General features: G+C 43.2%; 1 protein-coding gene across 2 annotated transcripts in view; it reads left to right on the forward strand.

The window, feature by feature from the left end:
- Positions 1–23,247, forward strand: part of RFC4 (replication factor C subunit 4) — a 49,222-nt gene extending 25,975 nt beyond the window's left edge. For both annotated transcript variants that reach the window (XM_033957707.1, XM_033957706.1), the window contains exons 9-11: positions 2,882–2,962; positions 13,443–13,559; positions 23,001–23,247. In XM_033957707.1, coding sequence (XP_033813598.1) covers positions 2,882–2,962; positions 13,443–13,559; positions 23,001–23,087 — 285 coding nt within the window. In that variant the 3' untranslated portion in view covers positions 23,088–23,247. The remainder of the gene's footprint in view (positions 1–2,881; positions 2,963–13,442; positions 13,560–23,000) is intronic.
- Positions 23,248–23,635: the final 388 nt, after the last annotated feature.

Consider the following 23,635-nt stretch of genomic DNA (forward strand, 5'->3'; position numbering starts at 1 on the left):
ACAGCAGTACCAGCACTTGTGACCCATCTAAGCACTTGTGGGAGGCCATTGGAGGTCGGATGAGATTCCCTTTCTGTGCCTTTGCAGGGACCTGGTAAAGGAGACTGGAACCAGGGACCTATGTTCCCAAGGCTGTGACTTGCTGGATGCAAGGGAGCTTATCTCGGAGGAAAAGGAATCCCCTGTGCTGAACCTCTTCAGAAAGAAGGAGCCAGATTAAGGTGGCCATAGAGGCTATATTCTCTCAGATCAATCAGGACACAGGTGATTGCATGGGCAAAAGCTCGGTCAGTTTCTCTGGAGGTCATTTTCATGCAGAAACCTGTTCCTGTTTACATTCATTCCTTTGTGAAGCGTTATAGGGCTTGATCTATGAGCTAGAGGTGATGGTGTTGGGTAGGGTAGTGGCGGAACGAGCCTTGTTCTGGCTACAAGTTGGCAACACATTTTTTGTAAATTTTTTGAGGAGCTAGTTATAGGGTGACACTTAGTCATACTTAATTAATTTTCCTTGAGTCCAGGTTCTTGCCTCGGAAGACAGAGTACCTTGTGAAGAGTCACAGGACGCACATAGGAGCCACTGCCCATGGCTTTGTGCACTAAATCAGTGAGGAAGAGGCTCGAAGATAACGCTGCATCGATCGCACCGTGGACCAGCAGTTGAAGAACACTGTTTTGGGCCTGATGCACGTGCTGGCCCTGTGGACCGGCAGGAAATTTCTGTGGACCGGCACCGGTCCACGGACCAGTGGTTGAGGAACACTGGATTAGATTATTCCCATTTACACTAGGGTTCTCCATAGTTCATTGTGATCCACAGTCAAAAGCTTTGTTGTAATCGATGAAGCAGAGGTATAGGGTTTTTTTGGTATTTGCTTTTCTCCAATATCCATCTAACACTGGCAATAATGTCTCTTGTTCCTCGACCTTTTCTGAAACCAAGTTAAGTGTCTTATCTTTATAAACCACTCTCATCCAGGAAGGCTGAGTAGTGGATCAAGTTCATTAAATAAACATAAACATTGTGTGGCAAAACGGATCGATTCAGATCCTTTTGCGTTCTTTGAGCTTCTGTTGATGGAAAGATTGTTGGAGTTCTTTTAGTCTTTGAGTTCGTTCCCTGGAGAGATTTCAGAGGATCCCCAGTGGGCACTTGGGATTTTTATAAGCTTTGTTAGATTGATACTGACCTAGCTCCAGTCTCTGTACCTTCTATTATGCCAGTGATGTTGGTGTAAACTCTTTAGCTCCATCTTCTGACGGGGGGGGGTGAGGGGGGGTATAACCCACTGGTTTGATCTGATCTAGCAGGAATTAGGGCTCCTTTTACGAAGCTGCGTTAGCGGTTTAACGCACGTAATAGCACGCGCTAAACTACCTGCCGTGCTAGACGCTAACACCAGCGTTGAGCCAGCGTTCTAGCCGTGTAGCATGGGTTTAGCGGGTGCTAAAAAACTGCATGCGCTTAAACCGCTAACGCTGCTTCGTAAAAGGAGCCCTAAATTCTACCTTAAATTGTAATCAAGATCAAAATTGCTTAGCAGAAAGAAACACTTGTAACATAACTCCAAAAACTGATTTTTTTTATTTTTTTTTTTAAACAGCTACTCCACATATTAATCCCCCACTATTCAGCTGCAGGATCCCTAGGCTGATATTAATCTAATAAATATTTTAAATGTTATACAATCACATGGGGGCCTGTTCCTTCAAATCGATTTTAGATACATTCTTAGCTCATCTTTTCTTCCATAATATCGACTCGGCATTAATTGTCGTGGCGAAGAAACCTGGACAGCAACATTAGAAGATCTAAAAGGGTGCAGTTTGAGGATACAAGAACTGGATACAAACGGTGCGTGAAGTCTAGTTGTGTTTGCTACATTGAAACTGTTACAAGTCGAAACAATGACTGTGGGTTGTATTAGTTCCTTAGGCTGAAAGAAAAAAAGATTAGGTAGAAATAAGATATACAGTGGTACCTTGGTTTACGAGTTCACCGGTTTGCGAGTGTTTTGCAAGACGAGCAAAACATTTGCAAAATCGGTGCCTCGGAAACCGAGCGGGGTCTGTTAAGCGCGCATGCGCACTCCTGCGGCCACAGACATACAGAACAAGCAGATAGGAGTGCACATGCGTGGCTAGCGTTTTATTATATAGGATATCAACCTAGGGATCCTGCAGCTGACTATTGGGGGATTAATATAAGGAGTAGCTGTATTTTGGACCACTAGGTCAGACATTTTTGGTTTATTGTTTTAAACAGGCATAGTATTTGGAGGCAAAAATATTAATAAGAAATAGACCTCCTCTTCTACAAAGCCGCGCGGTAACGGCCCCGAAGCCCATAGAGATTTAAAGGGCTTCGGGGCTGTTGCCGTGTGGCATTGTAGAAGAGATTAGTTTGATAATTGTTTTTGAAAACTGCATTTACTACATCTGTTCGCATTAACGAGGTTCATTTCCAGGTCTTCTGTTATCTGTGCCCTGTTTATGTGCCTATGGGCATCTTTGCCTTTTGTCATTTGCTGCAGCACTGTTTTTTAAATAACTGTGACATGTATTTTTTTTTTATATTTTCTGAGTGAGCATCACTTTTTTTTTTTTTCCTTTTACTAAGCATTTCAGCACACTTAAAATTTATATACACACACCTTAAATTCTCTCCCTTTTTATTTTAAAACACACAATTAAAAGCATCCCATCAATAAACATACGTAATGCTCTACATCACAGAAGTTGCTCTTCAGAATCCCTGAAAAAATAATTGTACCTGCAAACAGTAAGAAATTTAGAGTAGAATTGCAGTGATGGGATTTTTAATATTAATGTAAATGAAACACATGTAAAAATCTGTGTTGTGCTTGATGATACATTCTAGGTTGTCCCAGATGAAACAATTGATGGAGTCTTGTCAGCCTGTACAAGTGGTTCATTTGAAAAACTGGAGATTGTCGTGAAGGTGAGACTTACATTTTTTTAATCAACTTGCATAAAAATAGGAAGGGAGTCTTTCTTTTTAAAGGGCTTCAGGTGTGTCTGAGGCATTAGGAGTCATATTAATGCAGGGCTGTGGAGTCGGTAGATAAATGTTTCGACTCCGACTCCTCAGTTTTTTGTACTTCAGACTCCGACTCCAGGTACCCGAAATTTCCTCCGACTCCGACTCCAAAGCACTGGTTAATTTTCAGATCGTTAAAATGGAATGTCAAGTTGAGAGAAATGAGCATTTTCGACACCACCTTCTTTTTGCTTTTAATCAAAGTTCTAAAGCCGCAGAAGCTGCTCGCAACATTTGTGCTGTGTATATAGTGGGTGCTATAGCTGAAAGAATCGCTCGTGATTGGTATGCCAAGTTCAAAAATGGAGTCGGTAGATAAATGTTCCGACTCCGACTCCAGGTACCCGAAATTTCCTTCGACTCAGACTCCTCGACTCCAACGCCACAGCCCTGTATTAATGTTTATGCTCATTCCATTTAAATGTTTTTTTCATGAAAAGACTGCATCATTCATTCTAGGCAGCTTACAAAAGTCACATGGCTTATAAATGACACAGATTTTATACACTCCTTATACAATGACTGAATGGATCAGAATAATCAAACTACCATAAAAGACCCATTCAATAAAGAAAAAGATCAAAGACTTCTACATAAAAAGGAGAAAAAAACCTCAGTGTTGTATGAAACTCTGTGAAGGACTCAATTTTGGCAACTTCTGATATTTACAAACATCACTGGTCAAAAAAAAACAACCCCTTATCATATTGACACCACAATTATTTCCACTATAACAGCTTAAATATATTTAAAAAAGCAAACAAACCTTTAAATGTACTTATCTTGAAAATAAAGATTTTGAAGTCTTCAATTCAGATGTGACAGAAGATCTCTATTTCAAAATTATATGATGTCCTTCATAAATCTTGGGAACATTGAAAAATCAGATTTAAATATCGGAAGTAAGTTGCATTGCCCCTGAAGTGTGGTGACATTATCCAGCAAAAGGGATTTAAATCTTTTACTTTCCTGGGGCTTTACGAGTTGTATTTCTTGGTCTTTCGCTGCACAGGATTTCAGCATAACTTGCAGGTCCCTTAACAAAATGACCAAAACAAAAGAAAAAACTGGCGTGATGTACAAGGTGTAAAACTAATCTTTGTTACAAAAGAGTCAATGTAGCATTCAAAAAAGTAAAATAAAAACAAATATAAAAAAGGGTCCTCAGGTGTGAGTCCACAGGAACCGATATGGTCTGTGTTTCGGAAAACACTCCTTCCTCAGGGATCCAGAATGTGATGTGACTACCCAGAGAACCTGATGAACCAAATGAAGCCTGTAAGGCGCGTGAATCCTCTGATCCGGTAGATGTACGAAGTTTCGCTGTCCGCAAGCACTTCATGCATCTGCCAGATCAGAGGATTCATGTGCCTTACAGGTTTACTTTGGGTTTGTTGTTTTTTTTTTTAAAGGATAATCACAATCAGAAAATTAGATTTATTACTATTTTGTTTTAGAACAAAATGAGAAGATTGGATTTTTGTCTTCAAGTAATCCTTATAGCTAATGTCCATTCAAGGAGGTTCATAGGAAAAATAGAACCAAAAATGTTTTTCACCACTAGGAGCTGAATTCACTGCTTTAATGAGGCCTGCTGTCTGCAAAATGGATTCAAGGCTTACGGATGCTTTTTGGGAACATGTTGAGCCACATTATAGGAGCATTTTGGGGAGGCAGTTTCTTCTTCTTCCTCTCCCCCAAAAAAAATTAATTAAAATTTTGTATCCATTAACCCCCCCCCAACTCAAGTAATTTCAGGTTGGTTCCAAATCTCCCCCTACTGTGAAAATTTTTTGAAATTCATCTTACTGTAACTGAACTTTTGGATTAGATTTAACTATTTCCAGAAAGGCTTTAGTACTGAGCTGGTAGTGCATTTAACTTTTCCAGGTATATCTAATTTTAGATAAGACATGCTACTTTGTTGATTTCTAGTAGACTTTTGTTAGCATTCCACTTGTCCTGGAAGCAAATAAAAATCTCAAAAGAGAACCCTTGACACCCATACTGAGTAAGGAATTCAAGTCCTCACAGATGTTTCACATTATCTGATGAAGCGTATGTGAATGGAAACTGCCTCGTCAGTTAGAAACGTTCTGGAGGACTTTGAAAGACATACTGTGCATACGTGCCAGTTCCCACCTTATGTTGTCTCATGGGACCCCTCGGGCTTCAGATTTCTTGTGCTGTCTTCCATGTAAATTTTATGTTTTCTTTTGTCTTTTTGCGATATGTGGACATCTTTCCCCTTTTGGCATATAGAGTAAGGTTTTTAAAATGCTTTTCTTTTTTTTCTTGCATGATTACTCCCTGCCTCTTTTCTAGGAGCTGGTTATCTGACTGGGGCCTTTTTATTATACCTGTCATTTTGATTTTGCTGTGGCTGTACTTTTTCAGCGATACGGCTCCAGTGGCTTTAAAAAGTGCAGGTGATGCTTGGCCTGAGGTCCAGTCAAAAAGCTGTTCTCCTTTGTTTTGTAGCAGTGCTATAGAAATAAGTAGTAGTTGTGTCTATAAATGACGAAGGGATTGACAGGTAACATGAGCAACTCCTCGTTTGGGTTTTTTTTTTTAGTTCTTCAAATTCTGGTTTGACATTGATGCATCTCAAGACCAATATGTCCAATTTCAGTCACCTCCAACATTGAACAATCTAATCTAATCTAAACCTTAGGTTTGTATACCGCATCATCTCTACATTCGTAAAGCTCGACATGGTTAACAAGAGTTAGGGTAGAAATGAACTCCAGTGGAGGGACGAGGCAAAATGAAGAGAAAATTTAGAGGACTAGAATAACCAGAGAGGGAGGAGGAGTTACATTTTTTTTTTTTTTGTCATTTTAATCAATAAATGTTTATTGAAGAATTTTTTTTTGTGAAAATATACAAACCAGAATATAAATATCAGGGACAACAACAAATGGGAAAGCAAGCATATAAAAAAAAAAAAGGCTCCCAATTCACAAAACGCTCCCCCAGCAGTACAAATAGTAGAAGTTGCTCCCAACAAAACCAATCAGCCCCCAGTATTTATCATTAACCAGAACTCCACAATACCCCCCCCCACCCCACCAACTCCATGACCCTCAGAGAGGGACTCCCTGTGGTTTCTTCAGGGAAGTCCCCCTGTACACAATCCCTCCCCCCTCAGAAAGAAGCTCAATGTAAAGATTCGATTTTTGCTAATATTCTTGTCCAAGTCCTGGTGTAAGTATAATAGTACCCATGTCGCTTTGCAATAGATAATTCCATATGAAAAATAAACTGAAGCTTCAAAGTCCAATCCAGATGAGTAGGTGCCAGTCCCTGTTTCCAATGAGCAGCAATCAAGCATTTTGCTGCCGCCAAACCCCAACGTCGGAGCTTTGTCTGCCAAGAATATAGACTAACATTATAAAGGCCTAATAGACATCCCTGTGGAGAAAAAGGCAATGAAATCTGTAACAAGTGTGATAAACATCCCACAACAGTCCTCCAAAAGGGCTCCAAAACTGGACAATCCCACCATATATGTAAAAAGGTCCCCCTAACCACTCCACATCTCCAACATAAGGCAGATACATTAGGAAACATACGATGGAGACGATCAGGTGTGTAATACCAGCGCAGGGCTACTTTATAGGCATTTTCCTTAATAAGTGCACAAGAAGAGGCTTTTCCCACTTCTTTATGAATTCTAGATCACTCTTCAACAGAAAAAGTACAGTGCAAGTCCACCTCCCAAGCCCGCTGATAGAGAGCCGGAAAGGAAAAGGAGCCCCGAATATATTGGTAAAGAACAGAAATGGGTTTAGGTAAGTTCCGAAGAGTGACCCACAAGTGAGCAAAGGGGTCGAGAGATTGAATGGGCCCCCTATCCCACTTCTGAGAGTGAAGGAAATGACGTATCTGAGAATAAGCCAGAAAATCTCCCCTGGGTAAGTCAGCACTAATCTGGAAGGTTTCAAAAGACACCAGGACCCCCTTCTGAAGCACATCTCGAAAGGTAGATAACCCCAACCGTTCCCACCGCATAAACACAGAGCTCTCCCCACCCGCCGGGAACATAGGCTCATCTCGCACCACACCAAGAATCGAGGGGCCTGCCCCAGCCCCCCAACGCCGTTTTGCAACACCCCACACTCTCAGAAGATGTTCCAAAAACGGATTCCCTGGGACCGCCAATCGCCCAAGATCAATAGAGGAGGACCAAAGCCAGCGCTTCAAACATGGGCGTCCCACAAAATGTTGTTCAATACGCACTGCCAACTTAAAATCAGCGATCTCCCAATCCAATAAGAGCCGCAGCTGTGCAGCTCGGTAGTACCACAATAAATTAGGTACCGCGCGCCCCCCTCTATCCCTGGATGCCCACAAAGCAGCTCTGGAAATATGAGGAGATTTCCCCTGCCAAATAAAGCGAAAAAACAAAGCATGGAGTTGCTTCAACACCAAATGTGGGACTGCAACCGGCAACGTTTGAAAGAGAAAGAGCAAACGGGGTAGGACATTCATTTTCAAAACTGCTATGCGACCCCACCAAGACAACCAAAACCCGTTCCAGCATTGAATATCAGTCCAAATTTGTTGAATAATTCTGGCATAGTTAGCAGTATACAATTGAGATAGATCGGTTGGTAAACGAATTCCCAGATAGCGAATAACCCCAGGAGCCCAGCGAAAAGGAAACCGGACAGCCAAACGACGTTGATCCTCCACCCCCAGGTTTACTCCCAACAATTCAGATTTATCCATGTTTACCGTGAACCCCGAAAGCTGCCCATATTCTAAAAAGAGATCAACTAAAATAGGTAACGAGTCCTCCGGGTCCCGGACATACAATAACACATCATCGGCAAAGAGTGCTATACGATGTTCAATATCTCCCACTCGCACCCCCATTAAGTCACCATGTTCCCGAATACGAATGGCCAGAGGTTCCATAGAAAGGGCAAACAACAGAGGAGATAAAGGGCACCCCTGTCGAGTACCTCTCGCAATGGAAAAAAAGTCGCTATAAATCCCATTAATACACACAGTAGCCCTTGGAGCCGCATAAAAGGCCTGCACCCAGGTTAAAAAGAAAACTCCCAACCCCATCTTCGACATCACCTGCCATAAAAAGTTCCAATCAACCTGATTGAAAGCCTTCTCGGCATCGATCGCCAGAAAAGCTACTTTAGCAGATGTCCGCTGTGCAGCCCACATAAGGTGTAATGTGCGTCTAATATTATCACACACCTGTCTTTTTTGAACAAAACCAGATTGATCCAAATGTACCAAAGACGGCAGTACCCTCCCCAACCGAAGAGCCAACACCTTAGCAAGAATTTTTGCATCAGTATTCAGTAACGAAATCGGCCGGTATGACCCGCATCCCATCGGATCTCTGTTTGGTTTAAGCAGGACCGAAATCCCAGCCTCCCCCATAGTGGAGGGCAATGGAGAGCCATCCCTCACCCCATTTGCAACCCGAACCAACAACGGAGCAAGAACCTCTCAAAAAAGTTTATAAAACTGATTAGTATAGCCATCCAGGCCCGGCGATTTCCCTAACTTCAAATCAGCAATGACTCCCAAGACTTCCCCTAACTCAATAGGCTCATTAAGCAATTCCCTATCCGCATCCGAAAGTCGAGGAAGCCGCAACTGCGAAAGGTATCTCTCAATAGCAGCTGGATCTCGCCCCTGTGAGGGTCTATACAAATCAGAATAAAAATTAAGGAAAACCGATCTAATAGCCGAGTCAGTCCGATGCGCCGTCCCTCCTGTATCCCATATCTGTGTAATAGCCGCTCTCGCCTGCTTCAGCTTAATCAACCGAGCCAAGCGAGATCCAGGTGTATTATTATATTCATAGACCGATTGCCGCAAACGGGTCCTCAAAAACTCATATTCCTCCATCTGCAGTAGGGAGAGCTCCGCCCGTGCCTTAACTAGTTGTTCATATATTAAGGGGTCCTGGTGTCTCTGATGCAGCCTCCCCAACCGTTCCAATTGTTCCCGAAGCGTCAGGGAGCGCTGAGCTCGGAGGCGCTTAAGACGAGCACCCCATTTGATAAAGATACCCCGTACTACCACTTTCAGAGCATCCCACAATGTCGCATCAGTAACCGTAGCATTATCATTAATCTGAAGGTATTGGTCCATGGTCTCATACACCTCCCGGACCACAGCTGGATCTTTCAATAGAAATTCATTAAAGTCTCCAGAAACGGCATCCCTCTCCTGTCCAATACCCCGCACTAGTTACCCACACAGGCGCGTGATCAGAGATTTGAATAGCTCCAAGTTCCGCCTGGCGAATCCCTCCCCACGAATTGCAATGGACCCACAGCCCGTCTATGTGAGTAGTGGGTATAAGTGCGTTGTGTAGGATGCAACAGCCTCCAGCTGTCCACCAAGCCCAGAGAAGAAAATAAGGACAGTAAAGCCCGTCTAGCAGCCCTTGACGGAGACCTAGTGCCACCCCCAGAGTGATCCAAAGTAACATCAGGTGTAACATTAAAATCCCCACCAAGATACACAGACCCTTTTGCAAAACCAACCAGTTCTTCTTTGATAGACCCAAAATAACTGGCTTGACCCTTATTGGGGCCATACAAATTGATAAGGGTGATTGTGCGACCCTGCAAAGTAGCTACGAGAGCCAAACATCTCCCTGCACCATCCCGATATACATGATCAACCACCAACCCCAAGCCCTTTCGTACCAATATGGCCAAACCCCCCACCTTCTTCCCAGGGGTCAACCCCTGATGGGTCCAAATCTGATCATAATAGTGTGAATTTAAAACCGCCATATCACGAGGCCTCAAATGTGTTTCCTGAAGTAGACAAACATCCCATTGCATGCGAATCATTTCCTTAGTCACAATACTATGCTTCCCAGGACTATTAAGTCCATTAACATTCCACGAACCTACAGTAAAAAGCTTCTCATCTACCCTCCCCGACCCCACCCCCCCTCCCCCCATCCCTCTGCTGCATCGAACCCTGTATATTTGGATTCGCCAGGTGACAGAAAGTGCAATCCCTCCCAAAGGCATGTATCCCACTCTCAGAATCATTGAAACAACCAAAGTGTAAAACCACACACATATATTCCAAATGCCACCCTTCCCCCCCCCAACTGCATTTAAGTCTCAAGCATTCCCCACACTCACCAAACCCCTTTCAACCCAGCCAAATACCCCCCCTGTCTCCCAACATCAAACAAATATAAACAAATACAACCCAACAACACTTCCTGGAATAAAATACAGTGTGTTAGAGAAAGTCACACAGCGTTGGGAGCGCTGGAAGCCCCCAAAATCTCCAACACCACCGATCATATGCATGCAGGCTCCACGAAAGCCAAGGGATCAACTCCCTCCCTGCAAAAGCAAGGCAGTGTCCAAACTCTGTCAGGATTGAGGTTTCGCTGGTTTCTTCCCGGAACGCAATGCCATGAGGCACCCTGTGCTGATGTAGATGCTACAGCAGGGGGCCGATCTTCCACTTGCGAGGTCCCACAGCCCAGGGCTCGCATCTCCGCCCAGGCTTCCGACACTGTGCTCACCCTCCGAGATGCCCCATTAACAGTCAGCCACAGCCCAAAAGGGAAAAGCCAGCGGTATTTATGGCCCCCAGTGCGCAGAAGTGACATCTTTGAATGCCCTGCGCTTCTGCAATGTAGACCACGCTAGATCCTGGAATACTCCCACCGCCAAATCTTTCCACCGGAGTGTAGCCTGTCGCCGGCCAGCCAGCAAGATCCGTTCCTTCAATGTGAACTCTCCAAAGCAAGCAATGATATCACGTGCGTTCTGAGCTCGGGCGGCTCCCAGACTGCGGTGGGCATGCACCAGAATTATATTATCAGGCAGGTCAGCTCCATCAGCTCTCAACAAATGCTCACAGAAGTCCCGTACCACCGCCTTGCAATCCCTGTACTCCTCCGTTTCAGGGATGCCCTTAAAGCGCAGGTTGCAGCGCCTAGACCGATTTTCCAGATCTTCAACTTGAATTTGGAGGTCCCGTAGTTCAGAGGACAGGCGAGCCGAATCTTCAGAATTAGATGTCACCGCCGTATTTAGGGTAGCCACGTGGTCTTCCGTCGCTGAAACTCGGGCTCCCAGCTCGCCGACCTCTGATCGCAGCTTCGCTATCGCCGCTCGCACATCACTCCGCACCCCATTAATATCTGCTTTGATCTCCTTAAACCAGTCCGTCATGGACTTCTGGGGCGCATCACCGACCTCCCCCCTCTGATCGGGGATACCCTCATTCTCCGACTCCGATTGAGTCGCTGGTCCGGTCGCCATTTTTTTTCTCTCTCTCTCCACCATGCTGCCCGCTGTCTCCGGGGCCGATTTCTCCGGCTGATCGCCGAAGAATTTAAATTTTTCAAGGCGCTTTCGAGTGGCCATGTAAAGGGGAGCCTGAGCAGGCGAAAATCGTGGCAGAAAAGCGCACTTTGGAAGCGCCAAGCGCTTTAAAGCACAGAAGCCCGACGGAGCTCCTGTTTCACTCAGCCATTAGCAAGATGACGTCACTTCCGTCTCGAGGAGTTACATTTTTGAGAATAACCAGGTTTTCAGATGTTTACGGAAGTGTTGGAGGGAGCTCAGATTCCTAAGAGGGGAGGTAAGGTTGTTCCAGAGCTGAGTGATTCTGAAAGGGAGAGAAGAACCTAGTTTTCCTACAAGTGAAACGCCTTTTAGAGAGGGAAAGGGAGGGAACAACAATAGAAGCTCTAGAAAAGATTTATCCCTTTTATCATTGCTAAGGATTTCCAGTGTTGAGCGGATTAGATTCTCAGAAATGGTCTATTCGTACCACCTTACTTCTGAAACATCCCCATTTGGAAGAGATGTGCTCAAATTTCAGAGACCCAAGATCAGGTTACATATATCTGTAACTCCAGAGGACATGGCTTCTCCTACTGATTCCCCTTCAGCTTTGGATCAGGCAGTTTGAGGAGAACCTTTGTTGAAAAATAAGTTGAGCGGATAAAATGGGTTCTTAGAACATAAGAAATGCTTTCACCGAATCAGACCCTTGGTCCATCCAGTCCGGTGACCCACACACGCGGAGGCCCAACTAGATGCTTCATAATGAGACCTTGTTTACCTGTATCCCTCAATGTGATTTGCAAGGAGGTATGCCCCTGTGTGGTGGTAGTCAGATCCTTGAGGCCCAGGCTCTTGTTAGAAAGTGGTTTTATTAAAGCTTAGGACTCGTGTTTTGAGGTTGGTGTCTACACTGTCTATTATGTCAGCACATTTGGTAGGAAGGTATACCAAGGCACATGCATACAGTGGTGTCTTTATGTCCTTAGTCAAGGGATACCTGTACTCAGTGGTGTGTGGTCAGGGCCTTCAGGAGATTCAGTGAAGGCCTTGTCCTAGACTTCCAGCTCCACAATGCTCCAGCTCCTCCTTACCTCCTGGCTGCTCCTCCTCCATGCCGGCTGGTTGACGTAGTTCTGAGCATTTGCTGGCGTCACGCACTCTGGGGATTTTTTTTTTTTTAAGTCCTAATTTCTGATGACATCGGGGGATTCTCTCCCCAACATTGAATCCCTTCAGGCCGATGACTGACCGATCAGTGGCCAGCATAGTATTTGGGCTCTTCCTCCATAGTGTCCTACCATACTCTATAGCACATGAGCTTTGGGGATTTGGAGCCAGGACTGAATACAAAAGGACATTTTGTTTTAATTTGAGTGGTTGGACTGCCAGAACTTCCGAATCTGCTCAACCAATCAAATTAAAACAAAAAAGAACCGCCTTTGATATTCACTCCAGACTCTGAATCCTCTAAGGCAGAATGCTGTCTGTGCCTAACATGGCTTCATAAAAGGGGGCCTAAATTAGTCCAATAAAAAAGGTATTTTTTTTTCCTTTTGTTTTATGTATCCAAAAGACCACAAAAATAATATTATTTTATATTTGTGTAAGTTCTTTGAGACTAAATCCATGTTGCGGCTTGTTTAACATTTAAAATTAGCAGATTTTTGAAGTAAATTGTTAATGGAAATGTGAGATTATAATTTGCTGTACTTGGCCAGCTTTTTTTTTTTCTTTTTGTTATCCGTGCAGAGCGTTATAGTTTGCAACAGAATACAAATATATTATTGTATTGTATCCATGCTATACATTTCTTGAACACATAATTGATAAAATTGATAAAATCATAATTGATAAAATCAAAGATACTGCTTATAGGATATACAGTATTTAACTACCCACGAGCATATATTAAACATGTGAAAATGTTTGTGGGCTGGTAGTGGTTATAGCTGGTAGATTTTAATATAATGTATGCTATGAAGCCTTTTTTTTTTTTTTTTAGTAATTAACTATGGTTTTACTGTCTTTCATAACCTTTTATATTTCTTTCTTGTGCTTGGCTATAGAACCTGATAAATGAAGGTCATACAGCAACACAACTTGTTAACCAGCTTCACGACATCATTGTGGAGAGAGAAGACCTCTCAGACAAACAAAAATCTGTTTTTGCTGAAAAACTTGCTGTAAGTCTACATAGCTTAATTAGAAACAAGCTGTCATTGTCTGCAAGCTATTTTGTCTGGAGAGAGGCATTCATTTTCTGTCAAGTAGGACCGAGTAGGGCAGGTAACTGGGTGACATCTGCTGGTGCTGAGATGGAACTGCTTGGAACCTAGTGAAAAGGCCTTCCCAGACACAGCAACTGACTTGGTGCCTCTGCTGAACAGATGCGACAAAGCTCTTCTGGGGGGAGAAAAAAGTGCTTTCTTTTAATTAACATTTCCAGTTTACTAAAAGAACATAATACTAGTGTTATTAGTAGTCCATTCTCACAGAGGCCAATCCAGGTCACTAGTACCTGGCCAAAACCCAAAGAGTAGCAACATTCCATGCTACCAATCCAGGGCAAGCAAAGGTTTCCCCCATGTCTTAATAACAGACTCTGGCCTTTTCCTTCAGGAATTTGTCCAAACCTTTCTTAAAACCAGCTACACTGTCCGCTTTTACCAAAGAAGTTCTTCAGTGATTTTGTTCTCAGAATGTCATCTTTTCACCTTCTTGTTAGAGAACCTTCTATTTGGCACACCTGTTCTTCCTGGGCTGTAGGGATCCCATCATTACTTCAATAATTTCACAATCTGCATGCTCGTGGCTGGAACTTGAAAATATTTATTTATTCAATCAGTTCAGGGAGATCAGAACAGTTTATATGAATTTTTATTCAGGCACTCAAGCATTTTTTTTCCCTGTCTCTGTCTGTCCCGGTGGGCTCACAATCTATCTAATGTATCAGGAGCAAATGGGGGGGATTAAGTGACTTGCTCAGAGTCAGAAGGAGCAGTGTGGGTTTGAACCCACAACCTCAGGGTGCTGAGTCTGTAGCTTTAACCACTGGAACAACCTTTGAGAGTTTTTTGTTTGATAGTATACCAGGCCACCCAAGAGATGAGGCAAGCATATCCAATTCTTATTCCTCCATGTGGAGTATAGCCTCAGGCAGATCCCTCCCACCTGCACAGAGGTCTGGATTCAGCGAAGCATTATATGAAGGCTATTCTTTGCATTAACTCAGTTGCTGGTTGAGGATTCAGTAGACTTCCTGTGCTACTTTGTCCAAGGGAAGTTTCAACATGGCTGCTTCTGTGCAATCCACTCCATCACACCCTGCACATTCTTGGCACGGTGGCTTTGTGCTTGATTATGATTGCCTTCAATCTGAACTCACTGCCTGCCATGATTGTTTAATGTCATCACCGAATTCCAGACCTGTGCTGGGCTGAAATATTTGGAAAATATACTGTTTCATTTGCCAAGTCTTCCCATGTAAGATAGGTTGGGGTGGCAACCAAAAAAGCAAATTTTAGGAATTATTAGGAAAGCAATAGAAAATAAAACAATTATTATAATGCCTTTATGATGTGACTTCTTTTGATTGTTTTTGTTGAGATGTGGTGATCAGAATTGCACACAATCCTCACCGTGAAAACACAAAAAGGAGAAAATTTGCAGGCACTCTACCATTTCTCCAACAACCCATATTCTCAGAAAACGAAAGATGTAAATGAAAGAACTAAGGCTGGTACTGGACAGACTTGCACGATCTGTGTCCCATATGTGATGATTTGGTGTAGGATGGGCAACTTGAAACATAAGATGTTACTGGCCAGACTTGATGGTAGATATCCTACAAACCAGGATGGTTGGATAAGCTGGAGTGAGCTTAGATGGCAAATTCAGCATTTGGAACCTAAAACAATACCAGATGGACTTTACAGTATGACCCAGAAATATCAAAGAAGAGACAAGTATCTTGTTGCACCATCTCATCCAGGTCATCTTTGCTGGGATCTATGGCACTCTTTAAAAATTTAGTCCATGTCTTCACATGTCATGCCCTCAAAGCCTTCTCTGCTAATTTTTGAAGCACAGTTCATGATGTTTTCCACATTTCTGTTTGTTTTCTGCAGAGCCCTCAATTTGTGCCTGACCAAACTTTTTTTTTCCAACAATTGTTCAAAGTAGCCTGTGTGATGCCATCCCAGGTTATGTCAACATAGTCTATTACATTGCATATTGGCACTCTTTCGGTAATCAAACATGGTCTCCCGGACAGTATCTAAAGCTTCACAGGCCTTGTTGTACAGCTTTTCATGTAGTGAGTCTTGAAAATCTTTATTATTCCCTGATTAAGGGGCTGGACGAGGGTGTTGTGTTAGGAGGCATGAAGAGAACTTCAACATCATGGTGTGCATTTTCCAGGTCTTGCTGACAGTGTATTGGTACATTATTCAAAATCAGCAATACCTTAAATGCAAGGTTCTTATGGTGGAGATAACTTTTAAATAATTCCGTAATGAAAATGCGCATTAGTTGAGTCTCTAATTTGAAAGGAAGCTCTGGAATGAGAGGGCATAGGATGAAGTTAAGAAATAGGCTGCGGAGTAATCTAAGGAAATACTTTTTTACAGAAAGGGTGGTAAATGGCTTGGAACAGTCTCCCGGAAGAGGTGGTGGAGACAGAGACTGTGTCTAAATTCAAATGGGCCTGGGATAGGCACATGGGATCTCTCAGAGAGAGGAGATAATGGTTACTGTAGATGGGCCATTTGGCCTTTATCTGCCATCATGTTTCTATGTTTCAATCCCAGAATAAAACATGGACGTTGTCCAAGTGTTGTGCCATCTCCAGTGGACTGGCATGCAGTTCAGATTCTTTTCTTTAAGTGCATGAGGATTTTGGGCTTTGTAGACCATAAGAGGCTTGCATTTGAAATCACCCTTGGCATTGGCACATGGTGGTGTGATCTTTAAATGCTGGGGGGTGGTTTGCTGCCTTTTTCATTATATATGTCAGTTTCCCAGTCTGCTTGTAAAACAAGCCAGTCTCATCCACATTGAAGACCTGCTCTGGCACATACCCATTTTCTTCAATTACACTTAGCACATACGTTTTAAATTTCTCAGCAGCTTTGTTGTCAGATGAAGCTGCCTCCCTGGAAAGACTTACATTTTTTTTAGCATATATTGCTTTTTAAAATCCATTAGCCAACCTGAATTTGCAGAAAAGGGTTTCTCATTTTCCTGCTCCTGTGTGACGTGTTTGTAAATGTCTCTCTCTGGCTTTCACCCTGACAACAACGCTGTCCACTGTGCTTTTTTTTTTCATCATTCACAGTTTGCATTATCAACAAATTTAGCTTCTTCTTCATCTTTTCCATTGACTGATCACGAACAGATGACGATTTGGAACTTTCCGGTGCAGCTTTTCAGAGTATCTTCCTCTTTTTGCCAGAAGGATCGGATTATGGATTTTTACATTGAACTCACAGCCAACTTGCTAGAACGAAGGTCTAAAACACATTTTGTCACTCAGATACATGACATTCTTTCTTTCTGGAGCTGTACCTGCAGATGCTTGTAATTCACTCTTGACGCTTGGCCGTTTCTGGAAGCGGAAGCAAAACCCAAACCGCAAAGTGAAAAGAAACAAAGCTTTTTTTTTTTTAAGATAAGAGGACCACGAAGAGCGGTCACAATGCATGCAACTGTGAATAAGTGAAATCGGGAATGCACAAATGAAAACACATATCTATTCAGTTCATCATGGTCCACCTTGACCAGAAATCTCAGTAAACTAATAATGAGCTATCCTACAAAAAAAGGCCTCAAATACAAATTGTATTTTCAACACACTTTACGTACATCGGTACAAAGACACGGACCAACCTCCCAACAGCTATCAGATCTGAACCGAACTACATCACGTTCTGAATAAATGAAAGACCTAACTCTTCAACACCAAATGTGGAGAGTGTGGCATAGTGGTTAGAGCTACAGCCACGCTGCTCTTTGTGACCCTGGGTAAGTCGCTTAATCCTCCACTGCTCCAAGTAGATTGTGAGCCCATCAGGACAGATAGGGAAAATGTTTGAAGTACCTGTATGTGTGGTTGTGTTAACTACAAAAAGGCAGTATACAAGTCCCCAATCCCTTTCCTTTTTCCCATATGCCACACAGAAATTGACCCGTGAGCCTTAAAAATGCCTTGCTACCTCAGTAATGCTATACACACTAGCATCCCCACAACCTTGGACTGAGTTACCTTCCTCCTTATACTTCTTAAACAATACTTGTTTCTCTCTTCCTGTTTTGTACCATCTCTCAATCTGTATTGTCTCTTCTGTAGCATCCTTATACTGTACTAAATTGTATCCATTTAAATCGCATTATAAGTCGCCTTGAACCTACTTAGGCATAGTGCAACCCATTAGATGAGATCTTTGTAGGCCGTTCCCTTTCTCTTGTTCGTATATCATATGAGCCATGTGCCAAAGGTTTTGGCATTGGAGGGAGGAGAGGGTTAATTCTATACCTGCCTATATCTAGGCACCCATTGTATAAGGGAAAGTAGCTCGATATGTCTGGCTTATGTGCCTACATGCCAGTGATAGTCCCGTCCAGTCTCTGCCTGTGTTTACAGCTACCTATAGAATATGTGCATATTTTCAAATTGGCATTCATATGCATATGCCACGGTGTTAATCATTTATACATGTTATTGGCACATATTGACATCTTTACCCCCAAATGGAGACAACTTGTTAATACAGTACTTCTGGCCCACTTTGATCACTGGAACTTAAGCATTAAAAACTGAAGTACCAGCTCTAGTGCTACCTTCTTTATCTGGGAGTACTTGACTATGTATTAGATTTCATTCGTTGCCTCTCCTCTGATGCACCATGGGTTCAGTTAGCTTTTCCAGTGCAATATGTGAGACATTCTAGACAAGCGGGTAGTGTCTCCATGGCCGTGTGCCATATGCAGAAAGAATCCAGTTCGGATTTTTCTCTGTGCCTCTTCTGTACTTCACTGAGCTCCTTAGCTCCATCTAGTTTTTTCCTTCTGCATGTGTGCCTGCAGGAATGTGTTCATTCTACTCTTGCAAAGCAAAAAACCAAATCCAAGGAGGAAAACAAGGTTCAACTGTCTGCAGTGAAAAACAATCCAGAACAAACAAAGCAAAAAACTGCAGACCTTGTACACGATGCTTAACAGTAGGTGAGACAACTTCAGGGACCGCCCTGAGATTCAAAGAAAACTAAGCAGGCTGGTTAACAGGTACTTACTGGAATTGGCCTGTCAGCTACAGACTGAAGTCTGTGTGATCTCAATGCAGGCAAAGCTGAAGAAATGCTCTAAGCACAAGTATCCCCCTCCCCCACCCAAAAATGGAACTAAATAACAAATAAAATGTGAAGAGTAGAATGAACAAACAAAGCAAAAAACTGCAGACCTTGTACACGATGCAGGCAGGCTTTATTATGACAAGTAAATTTAGGTTAAAAACCTTTTACCAGGTGAGGGACCCAACACGGTCCGTGTTTCGGACTAACCTTCGTCAGGGGTCCAATTTTGGTAAAGCAGAAAATTATCAAAAGAAAAAAGCCTTGGGTGATTAGCCGATAGGTGACATGCTCGGGCGGTTTTTTCAGCATGTCACCTATCGGCTAATCACCCAAGGCTTTTTTCTTTTGATAATTTTCTGCTTTACCAAAATTGGACCCCTGACGAAGGTTAGTCCGAAACACGGACCGTGTTGGGTCCCTCACCTGGTAAAAGGTTTTTAACCTAAATTTACTTGTCATAATAAAGCCTGCCTGCATCGTGTACAAGGTCTGCAGTTTTTTGCTTTGTTTGTTCATTCTACTCTTCACATTTTATTTGTTATTTAGTTCCATTTTTGGGTGGGGGAGGGGGGATACTTGTGCTTAGAGCATTTCTTCAGCTTTGCCTGCATTGAGATCACACAGACTTCAGTCTGTAGCTGACAGGCCAATTCCAGTAAGTACCTGTTAACCAGCCTGCTTAGTTTTCTTTGAATCTCAGGGCGGTCCCTGAAGTTGTCTCACCTACTGTTAAGCAAGGGTAGAGCGCAGGCTTTTAGGTGTCCATAGGCTCTCAAGATTGTGTTTTCACATGGAAACAGTGCAATTTGTCATAGCAGCAGTGGCCCCAGAAGAGTTCCTTGCCTCTCTGGATTCATGAGGACATACTTGCACATGCTGCTCTTTTCAGACCACCACAGATGCTTGTGGTTTTTTACGTTTTGCACAAGCATTACCAGTTTTTAGCTCTGCCCTTTGGACTAGCGACAGCTCCTCATTCCTTCACTGAGGTTGTCATGGTGGCTTACTTAAGCCAGATGGACGCAAGCGCGTGAAACCCATGCTAGCGTGCACGAATCACGTCGGGCAGTCACCAATGAGATAAAAAGGCTGCTTTGCTGACCTCATTGGAATAACTACAAGACGGCATTGTATCTTCCAAAACAGACAATATTAGTTTATTGGTAGTATAAGAACTTACAATTGTACAGCAGCACAGGCATGTCAGAAAAATATATATATTGTCAGTTCAGAATATGCAATGGAGAGAAGAATTTGCACCCATATGCTTAGCAGGGGGCTAGCAGCTCCCCGTAGCATAAGTAAGTGAATCTTTCTCTGGCTTTTCTTAGAATGCACGTGTTTTTTATACAGAGAAATTCTTCCTTTGTTCCAAAAAAGGCCATCCCCCGAATTCTAGTTATGTACTTCCCTATTGGTACATAAAAATAATGTACAGCTAACTCTTCCCTATCGTCCATGCCTCTCTCTCACCTCCACACCCCTCCCCCCAGTAAAAGGGGGGCCTTTCAGAAACAGAGAACTGTTGCTGAACTCTCATCTTTCAGCACGGAGACTTGCATCTACTAATTAGAGGTTTTACAATTCTATGCATATTCGAGTTGGTGTCCTTGTAAGATGAAAAGTTGGCAACGAGATGGCCTTTCCACAATCCAGCTGTCTGGTTCCCATAGCTTGGTTCAGAGACAGAGAGACCATGGTTTGGTACCAAGATCTTTCATCTTGTTACACCCACATGAGCAGAGCTCCTTGCTCATTATAAATGGTTTATGGCTTTTTAGGGTGTCTGGCATATGAAGTCATACAGCAGTGATAAGAGTCCAGCAGGACCTTGAAGAGATAGACTCCCAGCAGGGAATGAAAACAAGAACATCATTGCTGGCATTGCAAAGACTGCAGCTGTAGCAAGGTACACAGGCCTGGCTATGGGAAAATATGTCTGTAGTTTCCAGCATACACAAGTGAAAATCTAGGTCTGTAGAGTCCAGTAGAATCATCCAGATGTCCAGGATATACATGTCAGTATGCAAGTACATCCTGTCTTAAACGACTGGCTAATCAGAGCTCCCTTGTTGGCCAAAGGTTGTTGATGGTGGATCAGATGATCAGCTGCTGAAGAGCATTGTTTGGATTGTGAATTACAAAACGGGCACTCTCTCATCCACACAGTCTTAGAATACCTGGGTGATATTTTCAACATGGCTGTGGGCCCATGTCTGTCTAGGGGCATGCAGACAACTTCTGTATTTCTTCACTTCTCCAGCTCCTTTGGGATGGGACTATCTTCAGGTCCTGGGATCCATGGCTGTGCCATTGAATGTGGTTCCTTGGGCGAGAGCGCAAATGCACCCTTTCCAGTATGTCTTAATTCTCAATGCTCTGATGCAGCCGTGGTCTCAGGGTATCCTCCTGTATGCCTTTCCTTCCTGACCTATGATAGACTGAGTCTTCCGGCGGATCGCAGACCATCCAGGCCTTATCATTCTGGTGGCTCCAGTATGGCCTTGCTGGCTGTGGTACGCAGCTCTTTGTGACTTCGCCAGTGTCTAGGTCTTCAATTGAGCGTCCATCCTGACCTACTTCGCAGGTTCCTGTCTGCCTTGAGGACCCAGGTTGCTTTACTCTTATGGCATGACTTGAGATTTCGGCTTTAGGCCACAAGGGCTCTTTTGATGTGGTTCTTGGCACTTTTCTCATGTCTAAACAGTCGACTGCTATATCTGCTTACACTACTGTGTGGGAGACTTTCCAGCTTGGTGTGCTCCAGTCCAAGTGATGTCTTATTCCACTCCCTTTTCGGTGGTACTAGCCTTTCTCCAAGCTAGTCTTGATCAATGCCTCACTGTGGCGTCCTATCAGGTCCAAGTGCTGGGTTCTCTTGTTTTTGAGTCCGGGGTCATCCTTCATCTTTGGCGTCTGTTTGATGTGGCCAGATTTCTGAAAGAGGTGCTTCACATTAGACCACCGATTTACTCTGCCGTTCCCTTCATGGGGACCTCAACCTGGTGCTGTTGAGTCTTTCCAAGACTCCCTTTGAGCCCCTTCAGGGTGCTTCCCTCTTGGACTTGACACTCAAGGTGATTTTTCTGGTTTCTATTCCGTCAACGAGGTGTCACTCTAGATTCCAGGCTTTCTTGAAGTGAACCATTCCTCCGGATCTCAGCGATGGGGATTTACTTGCGCATCTTCTTTTCTGCCAAAGATGGTTTCTGCTTTCCATCTGTTTGCCTGTTTTTCAGCCTACTAGTTCAAAGACACAGTATCATGTTTTGAGGAACCTAGATAATGTACGGCGTGCTTCTTCGCTATCTGGAGATCACGAATGAGTTTGGTTTTTCTGACCATTTGTTTGTGCTGATTCATTCTGTCAAGCGGGGTGCTCCTGCTTCTAAGGCCACAATTTCCAGACTAATCCATGAGGTCCTTTCATCAGCCTACATTCTTTCTGGGAGAGTCTCCTGTTTCCATCAAGGCATTCTTCTAGATGTGTGGCTTTTTTGTGGGCCGAAGCTAGAGCTGAACAGCAGTGTGGTCCTCTCTACCCATGTTTGCTCAGTTTTAAAGAGTGGATGTGGCAGCGGGACAGGACTCCACCTTTGGGCCTTCAGTCTTGAAGGTTGGTACAGTAAGCCTGCCCTAGCTTTTTGGGGACTGCTTTTGTACATCCCACTTGTCTAGAATGTCTCACCTATTGCACTGGAAAGATTATGTACTTACCCTGGTAAACTCTTCCAGTAGATAGGTAAAGACATTCTAGATTCACACCCTGTCCTTTCTGTGCTTCTCAGTTTTTCATGCATCTCCAAGTTGTAACTTGGATGCCAGTCAGCCCTTGGGGGCTGAGGAGTATACTGTACTCTTTTCCTCTTTTCGACAGGAGTAGGTTCTGAGCTCCCTTGAGGTTTTTGCTAGCTGATATTCTCATGTTACTCCTTTGAGAAAAAGTTATTTATGACCTTGATTGTTATGGGTGTCTCTACTTCACATTGGTTTGGTGGCCCTTGGTGTTTGGGTACTTAACTATAGGTGGAGCTAAGGAGCTCAGTGAAGTACAGAAGTGGCACGGAGAAAAATCCGAACTGGATTCCTTTTACAAATTGCACACAGCCACTACCAACTTGCCACTCTAGATTAATGTCTGGCCTATCTACTGGAAAAGAGCTTACCTGGGTAAGTACATCAATTCTTTTTGGTCAGCTACATGTGTTTGCACATTATGTACTTATTTTTTTTCATTCCAGGATCATTATGAATGAATTTTATTTTCCCTTACAGGAAGTTGATAAATGCTTGGCAGATGGTGCAGATGAATATCTACAATTGATCAGTCTTTGTGCCGTTCTTATGCAACAGCTGACTTAAAACAGCTGGAGTTCTTTCTACAGTGTATTATTGACATGTATTTTGAATTATCTGGTAGCTTTTTTTAGTGATATGCTAATTTTCTGAATTGTTTAGACATATTGTGTTCTACTCTTTATACAGTTTTATAATTAAAATTGTAAAATTCCAGGCTATATAATTGCTTTGTACTGTATTCTTAAGACATCTGGTATCCAGCAGGTTGTCTTAAAACAGAAAGTCCCTCCTTGAGGGCTGCAATCCAGTCGGGTTTTGAGGATTTCCCCAATGAATATGCATTGAAAGCAGTGCATGCACATAGATCTCATGCATATTCATTGGGGAAATCCTCAAAACCCAACTGGATTGCAGCCCTCAAGGAGAAACTTTGAGACCCCTGTCCTAAAACAAACTGGATGGTGTCAGGATTTAGTGTCTCATGAATATTTTTAAAATCTCACTGAATGAGCGCCATATTGCAGGCAGTGATGCTATGGCTGATTCAGATCATATGAGGCATAGCTTGAACAAGACGCTGCACTCTTATTTAGGAAGAGAAGGAAGGTGGT

This window comes from Geotrypetes seraphini, chromosome 9, assembly GCF_902459505.1.
Source record: "Geotrypetes seraphini chromosome 9, aGeoSer1.1, whole genome shotgun sequence".
NCBI classification, from domain to species: domain Eukaryota; kingdom Metazoa; phylum Chordata; class Amphibia; order Gymnophiona; family Dermophiidae; genus Geotrypetes; species Geotrypetes seraphini.